The sequence below is a fragment of the Thrips palmi genome, unplaced genomic scaffold (genome assembly GCF_012932325.1).
Source record: "Thrips palmi isolate BJ-2018 unplaced genomic scaffold, TpBJ-2018v1 HiC_scaffold_1, whole genome shotgun sequence".
Taxonomy (NCBI): Eukaryota; Metazoa; Arthropoda; class Insecta; order Thysanoptera; family Thripidae; genus Thrips; species Thrips palmi.
Window position 1 is genome coordinate 7,846,027 of NW_023144620.1, and position 7,983 is coordinate 7,854,009.

Consider the following 7,983-nt stretch of genomic DNA (forward strand, 5'->3'; position numbering starts at 1 on the left):
GACGCCACTCAATGTTTGGCGGCTGTGTTTTTGGCAGTGTCCCCAGTGTCCCCGGCATTGTCTCATAGCTTTGGTTTCTTTGCTGTTTTCTTTCTTTCTTTCTTTCTTTCTTTCTTTCTTTCTTTCTTTCTTTCTTTCTTTCTTTCTTTCTTTCTTTCTTTCTTTCAAGGAGGGGTAAGAAAATGCAGTTATTATTTTATGATTATTTATTCATTTCATTTAGTACAGATTTCCATGAGTGCGTATATATATATTATATTTATAATTTAGCAGCCGTACACGGAGATTTCATAATAATTACTCTGGTTGGAATAGCTTTTCTTTGATTCTATATCATACAGAAATATAACTATTTTGCACTAAGTGTAGAAACACACCTGCCCTAAACCTAGATATCACATTAGAGAACAGTAAATTTGACTAAATACGTATATAGCATAAATACTACAACAACAATCAACACCAATCAATACCCACATTTGTACTTTATATTAGTTTCGTCGCTCGTCACGTAACAACATGATTTTTGTCGAAAGAACACATTCCTCTGAAGTGAATACAAGAAAAAGCCGCCAAACAAAGGCAATCGACGACGCCAAAGCGATCTCCGAAGACCGCCAAAATCACCCACTCAGTGCACAATGCAATTTATGTAATTTTGGTCAAAATTTGGACACGTCGATTTGATGACAGACCAGACCATCCTTCGCGAGTCTTTCGTGTCCACTAGGCGATTGGCGGTTCGAGTACTCTCTTCTCTGTCAAACCTTTCGTTACGTCACTACTAATGGGGCATGTGTCCAAACAGAGAGATGTGGAAAAAAGCGATACAAAAGCTTCACTCGCACTACAGTAACTCTTTTCTACTTCTGCCTCCTGGACAAATAACTCATTAATTGGTAGATAATGTAAGTTATTTTGTGCGCTCGAAGAATAATTACAGATTACATAGGGTGAGAACGCGCGCATACAGTACAGGTGTGAGAGGAAGTAAAAGTGGGAATCGAGAAGGAGGGAACGATTGTGATCAGGAACTACGAAGGAACACCATTTTACAAATGTAATGCAGTCTTAAAGTCCCAAACAACAATCACCAGTGGTAACTCCTTTACCTCGTCAAAAACAACTACGCGGCGCCCAACATATACAAGAAACAATTAAAAACAAAATAAATAAATTAAAAGAAACTCTTTTAACAGGAACATACAACATAACAAAAATAACATAATAATAATAGTGCAACTTATAACATAATTTTGAGGCTCACACTAAGATCTTTGGGCGAACTAAGTCAAACTTAATATTGGAAAGTAGGCTGGAATGGACCCGCAGACACTTCAGCTCGTACGTACTACATGATTAAAACACTCGCGCACAGTCAAATTATTCAAAACAAAGAGACCACGCCGCATAGGGCACAACAAGTCAACACACGAGAAAAAAAAACAACTGCAGCCTACTGAAAGCAGTCAATGATCCCAACACACGACTAATTAAATCGTTATTTTCTATACAATATGTGCAACAATTAAAAACAAGTAATAACTTGACGCTTCCTCTATACAGGGGATAACAACAGACACGCGTGTCACGGAGACGCGGCAAAACGCGCTTGGCGCGATGACGCGGTTAGTTTCAGTGCCCCACCTGGGCCTCCACGGCGTACGCCCCCATGGCCCCCGCGCGGACGCTCAGCAGCCCTGCCACCTTCTCGATGCTGCGCGGCCGGATGGCCGTCTTGACGACCAGGTTGTTGTTGGTGGGCGCCTGCATGCTGCCGGCCGAGCTGGGCGGGCTCATGGACACGCCCGCGAAGCAGGCGGAGGGCTTCTTGGGGCTGGGGGCCGGCGCGCTGGTCGCCCTGGAGTACGTGTAGGCGGCCTTGGCGGCGCGGTTCTGCTGGAACTGCTGGTAGCGCTCCTTGAGCTGCTGCTCCGTGAGCTGGCCCTGCTGCTTGCTGTCCAGCTTGTCGTGCTGCAGGCCGTGCTGCAGGCCGTGCAGGCTGTGCTGGCGGTGCAGCAGCGCCGACGGGTTGGGGATGTGCCTGACGGACTGGTTGGGCCCGGGCCGGCTCACCGGCGACGCGGGCATCGTGAAGCCGCTCACGCGCCGGCTCGCGTAGATGTCCGTCAGCGTGGGCAGCAGCCGCCGCTGCGGCTGCGCGTTGGCGGCGCTGATGGCCGGGAACGGGGAGATCATGGGCTGCTTCGGGGGCACCTGGTTCAGGAGGGGCACCTGGCTGGTGCCCAGGAAGCCGTTCATGCGGTGCATGGTCGCGAGGGTGGCCTCGTTGAACAGGGTCTGGATGGTCAGCAGCTGGGGGTTGGTCATGAGGCCGAGGTCGGGGGGCGTGGCCACGCTGGGCACGCCGGGCACGATGCCCAGGTCGCTGCGCACGGAGATCTCCCTCGGCGGCGACGCCGGCTTGGCCTTGGGCACGGGCGACGGCGTGGTACTGGACACCTGCGGCTTGGGCGACAGCTCGCGCTTGGTCTTGTCGGACAGGTCCAGGACGCACTGCTGCTCGGGGTTCGGCCGCGTGTCCGCCTTCGGGGCCTTGAGGGGCTTGGCCTCGGTGCGCGGCTTCTTGGCGGGGGGCTCGGAGCTAGCGACGCCGTCCTCGCTGGCGCTGTCCGTCGGCGGCGGCGACGGCGGCAGCATGAGGATCTCCAGGGCGGGCTTGTTGGAGGGCTCTGGCGTGCGCGGCGGCGCCTCACCGGCCTCCACCTTGCTGATGGTCAGCGAGGACGGCGTCTTCACGGACTTGAGGTCCGGTACCGACGACGACGCCGGCGGCGACGGCGCGGGCGGCTTGATGCGGACTTGGCGCATCTGCGTGAGGCGCTCCTTGGCCTCCTCCGGCACGGTCTTGTCGCTGTCCTCGCTCTTGGGCGCGGCCGCGGGGTACGTGGCGGCGGCCTTGGGCGACGCCGTGCTCGGCTGGTTGCCGCCCCCCTTCGGCGCCTCCGGCACCTTCGGCGACGACGGCCGCGGCGACTTGGACGCGTCGCCGTTGCTCACGGCGAACTTCTTCTCCGCAGAATCGATCGTCGGCGAAGACACTTTCGGCGACGTGATTTTCACAGTGTATATCTTCTCCGTGTCGACGAAAGTGACCTTCTTCTCCTTGTTCGGCGACTCCGGCAGAGGGCTCTTCCGCTGCGCGCCGGCCGCGCTGGGGCTGATGCTGGGCGTGGGCCGCAGCTTGAGGGTCAGCTTCATGGGGGCCTCCTCGGGGCTGGAGATGAGCATGACGGGGGAGTGGTGGCGCTTCCTCTTGTGGTGATGGTGGTGGTGGTGGTGCTTGGACTTCTTGCTCTTCTTCCGGAACACCTTCTCGTGCACTATCTCCGGCTCGTCTTCCTCCACGGTGGGGCTCTTGCTGCTCACCGAGTGCGTGGGCGAGTCCTTCTCGACCACCTCCACCGTGTAGGTCACGTCACCCTCCTCGGGGTCCTCCACGACGACGAGCTCGTGGCCGTCCTCCTCGGCGGCGATCACTTCCTCCACGACGCCGTCGTCCTCCTCGTCCTCCGCGATCACCAGGCAGGACGTGTTCTCGGCCTCGTTGTCCTGCTCGTCGTCGGCGTCCACCTCGACCTCCTCGATGGCGTCCTCAATGTGCTGGTCGATGTCCTCGTTGTCCGTCACCACCTCCATCTCGATCTGCTGCTCCAGCTCGTGCTCGTCGGCGTCCACGTCGCCGTCCACGTCGTCCACCACGGAGCCGTTGTTCTCGACGCCCTCCGTCGAGTCCGCGACGCCGTTGGCCTGCCGCCGGTCGCTGCCGGCGCTCTCGTGGTCCGAGTTGTCATACACGAAGTCGAACTCCTGCGTCGTGTTGCTGTCGTCATTGTCCTCGTTGTCCTCGTTCTGCGAGTTGAACTCGTAGACGTCCTCGCTGTTCTCGTTGCGCTTGCGGCCCCTCTTGCCGCTCTTAGGCTTGCGGCCCGGCTGGCTCGTTTGGCGCGCCACGCTGTACGTCGCGTTGCCCATCGCGTTGGCCAGCGTGTTCCGCTTGGTCTCCGGGTCGGACAGCTCGTCGTCGGAGAAGGCGGTGGCGTAGACGCGGCGCCCCGCCTTGGCGCTGTAGCGCGCCTCGAAGTCGTCCAGGCTGGAGCGCGGCGTGCTGCGCGTCCGCCGGTACACCGTGTAGGGCTCGGGCGACTCGGCCTCCCAGCGTGGCGACTTGCCCGGCGTCCGCCGCCCCCGCTTGGCGCGCACCTCCTCCTCGTGGTCCGACTCGTCCATGGCCTCGATGGCGGAGTAGGCCGCCGTCTTGGCGCTGCGCTGCCGCTGCTGCCGCCGGTAGGACGACGTCGACGTCGTGGTGCTGCCCTCGTCCGAGGAGCCCGTGTGCGAGGACACCGAGCCCCGCGGCGCGTGGCGCGGCACGGCCGCCATGGCCTCCGTCGGCGGCACCACGGTGATGGGCTGCACGGGGGTCATGGGCTTGACGGCCACCACGGGGGCGACGGGCACTACGGGCACTACGGGCACGGGGGCCACGGCCGCCACTGGGGCCGCCGTCGGCGCCGGGGCGGCCTTGACGCTCACGTGCTGCGCGGCCTTGGACACGGCGCCGACGCACACGCGGTAAGTGAAGCGCATGGGCGATTTCTGGAAAGGAGAGGGCGGAGTCAGTGACGGCGGTCGCTGGACAGGTTCGGCCAAAAGTATAAGAGGGCCCGAGGTGGGCGACTTACCGGCTCGTAGAAGAACTGGTAGGCGACGTCCATCAGGGACATGTTGTCCGGAAGCGGCTCGCCCTCGTAGCAAATGGTGATCTGCGGAGCGAAAACGGTGGCGGTTAGAGACGGGTCGCAGAGGCCGCGGATTGGAGCTGACTGGACAATCGCGATATTCACCTTGTACATGTTGCTGAGGTCGTACTTGAGGCGGATGAACTTCTTGAGGTGGTACATGGTGAGGGCGGCGGGGCACTGTAGGTAACGCTTGTGCGTGTTCACGCCGTTGAGCCCTCCAGGAGACTCGCTGCACGTGAAAATGGGGACAAGATTAGACCGCGAATTTTTTTGCATAGTACATGGAAGCACGCAGGCGGACTTCATGGTGGCAATCGTACCTTTCGAACTCCACGGACAGACTGATCTTGTCCTCTGGGGAGTAAACGTGGATCTTGTCCACTATCCTATCCCGGATTGTCTCTTCCGGGAGGTCCCCGGGCAGCAGCAGTCTGGGCCCGTAATAGTTGGGCTGGATTTTCTTGATGAAATTCCATTGTCTCGCCACTTCATTTTGATGCAGGCGAGGCACAATTTTGTACACCAGCAGTTGCTTTCTTGGGTCGGGCCTGGGGGAGAAGAACAAAGGCATAAAGTTTCCCCGCTCGGTCAGAGGTTCGCGCATTTTAATCCCATGACTTTCCCCCGCTTACCTGAGTTTGTTGAGAGGGCAGCCCCGCTCCACCTGGACGTCGCACTCCGGGCAAAACAAACTCTTCTTGAAGTGCTTCACGATGCAAGACCGGCAAACTGCAAGCAAAGAAGAGAGAGGATGAGCAAAAACCTCCCCCGCCGAAAAAAAAAACTAGAGCGGCAAAACGAGGCGTCGGCGGACGTACAGGTGTGCAGGCACTCGGTGACCGTGGTGGCGTCGATGAAGTAGCCGCCGCAGATCTTGCAGGTGATGAGCGGGTTGAGGGCCTGCAGCTCCTTGCTGGCGTCCTTGGCGTCCTTGGCCGCCATGGTGGCGATCTGCAACAAAAAGCCAACGCACGCCGTCAATAAACAGGTGGACGTCGTAAAAACAAAGCGACTCGCTGACCCCCGCGCGGCAGCCAGGCGGCCGGCCCCGCCTAATGGAACAGACCGAACAGACCCCGGCCGCACCCCGCCCCGCCCCGCCCCGCCCCGCCCCGCCCCACCCCTCCGGCGCGACGCGTCAATAGCGAGCAGCGCTCCCTCCCCGTTCTTTTCTTCCCTTGACGGCGGCACGGTCGCATTCGATATGGCGGGCCCGCCCCGCCCGCCCCGCCCCGCCCCGCCCCGCCGGCCCGCAGTGATGCTGGGGAAGGAAGCCATTGTCACAAGATGGCGACACGCGGCGGCACTTGAAGGAGTGCCCGTCGTCGGTGACGGTGGTACACGTCGAGGACGCCGTCGAGGACGCCGTCGTCGCCTCGTGCCGCCAACGCGAGCGCGGTGACGCGAACACACCCCGGACGGGAAGCACCCCCAGCTCGTCTCGGCGCACAGTCGCCGGCGGCGGAAACTCTCGAGTCACTAATCAGGACTCGAACCGGGCGTGTGACCCCACCAACGGATTCCTCGCTCGGAGAGCAATCCATTGGTGGGGTCACCCGCTCGGTTCGAGTCCCATTTAGCGACTCTGGAGCTCAAATCGCGTCCGAGGTTTGGACCGCCTTCACCGGTCTTCTGGCCCGCTGTGCGGCGCGCCGCGCTGCGTCCAGTTTGGGGACTCTCAGGCGCAGAGTCGTCCGCAGGCTTCCCGCTCCGCTTCATGAAGTGCTCGAGCAACGTGTGTGCCGTCGCGGCGGTCGCGGCGCGCGCTCAGTTCGCTGCTTCCCTCTTGACGGCGGCCAACTTGAGGCCGCAGCCAGCCGGCCGGCGGGCGGCCCACTGGCGGATCAGCCGCGCGGAAGCAAGGCCGGCACTGCCGGCAGGGCCCTCCAACTTCGGCAACTTTCAGACCGGGCCAAGAGCGGCGAGCACAACTTTGGACAGATAGACAAACAGACGGACGGGCGGCTCGCTCATTCGATCTCGCCGCCGGAATCGGAACCCCGGGAACCGGTCCGCACATTTTGGCACACCGAGTCCGGACTCGCGGACGACTCGCGGCGTTTCGACGCCAAAAGAAAAGAGAGAGCAGTGTACTGCCGCCGGGCTCGCGCCGGGCCCGCCAGGTAGATGTCGTCTGACGTGCTCGGTCTAATGATATTCCCGCAGGGCGATGCTATCTCACAGGAAGCGAGGAGGGTCCCGGGAAAGGGGGAGAGGGGGGGGGGCTACTCCACGAGGAGGGTGCCCCACCTCGCACTTCGCACCTCACACGCCGGGCTCCTCCAACAAGGGTGCCGACGTGGAGGGCCTTCTAGTACACCGCGCGCCCAGGGTTTAAGGTTTAAGGTTGGACGTTCAACAAACGGCTCTGGGTGTAGGCGCCTTTACTTGTTGTCGTCTTTCCGGTGTGGCGGTCGGCATTTTTCGGAATGCGCTCGGGCGGGCGGATCGCAGAGATTTGGTTTCAGCGGCCGACAAGCAGGCCTTTGCCAAATTGTGGGCGTTCCCTTTCAATGCGCACGACGCCCACACACGCTCGCACACACACACACACACAGGCTTTCACACGCACACGCAGGCGGCGAATCCGGGCCAACACGTGGCGATTCGCAACGGGCCGGAAGCGCTTCGCGGCGCGGTGGCACATGTGGCTTCCGCAAAAACAATGGGCCGGGCCGGGCGGATTCCGAGAGTCGCTTTTCGTCGCTCCGTCTCTGCCGCACTCATGGGGCGTCCCGTGTGGGTGGGAGCGAGACGGAGCGACGACAACGACGACTCTCGGAAACCAGTCTGCAGGCAGCGGCGGACAACGAGACTCTTTCCGCGAAAGTACGGCAGTCAGGCGGTCCGGCACAGCGGGAAGTTTAAAGGGACGCCCGGCCAGGGGCCCAGGGGGGCAGGGCAGGGGTCACTCACTGCTGGCTCGCACTCTTTTGTGACGAACAACAACGCCATGGCCGTCCCTCCCCGTGCCGACGGAGCGACGCACAAAAGTCGCATTGTCCGCCGGGATGACCTCGGCGAGAAAGTGATACAGATTCGGTGAAAGAGTGGACGTCATTAGAGGGCACGGTCATTAAACGACGAGAGAGAGAGAGAGAGAGAGAGAGAGAGAGAGAGAGAGAGAGAGAGAGAGAGAGAGAGAGAGAGAGAGAGAGAGAGAGACGCGCAGGCCGGCGGTAGATTAGTCTGATTAGCGAAGGGATGCTGCGAGGGG

At 60.1% G+C, this 7,983-nt stretch overlaps 1 protein-coding gene across 1 annotated transcript; it reads right to left on the reverse strand.

Moving 5' to 3' along the window:
- Positions 1 to 191: 191 nt before the first annotated feature.
- LOC117643569 (protein piccolo-like) lies at positions 192 to 5,715 on the reverse strand. The gene is made up of 6 exons (XM_034382526.1): positions 5,585 to 5,715; positions 5,399 to 5,495; positions 5,087 to 5,314; positions 4,869 to 4,995; positions 4,707 to 4,787; positions 192 to 4,620 (listed from the first exon to the last, which is right to left on the reverse strand). The coding sequence occupies exons 1-6, from the start codon at positions 5,706 to 5,708 to the stop codon at positions 1,636 to 1,638; spliced, it is 3,642 nt and encodes a 1,213-aa protein (XP_034238417.1). The 5' UTR covers positions 5,709 to 5,715; the 3' UTR covers positions 192 to 1,635.
- Between the last annotated feature and the right edge of the window lie 2,268 nt (positions 5,716 to 7,983).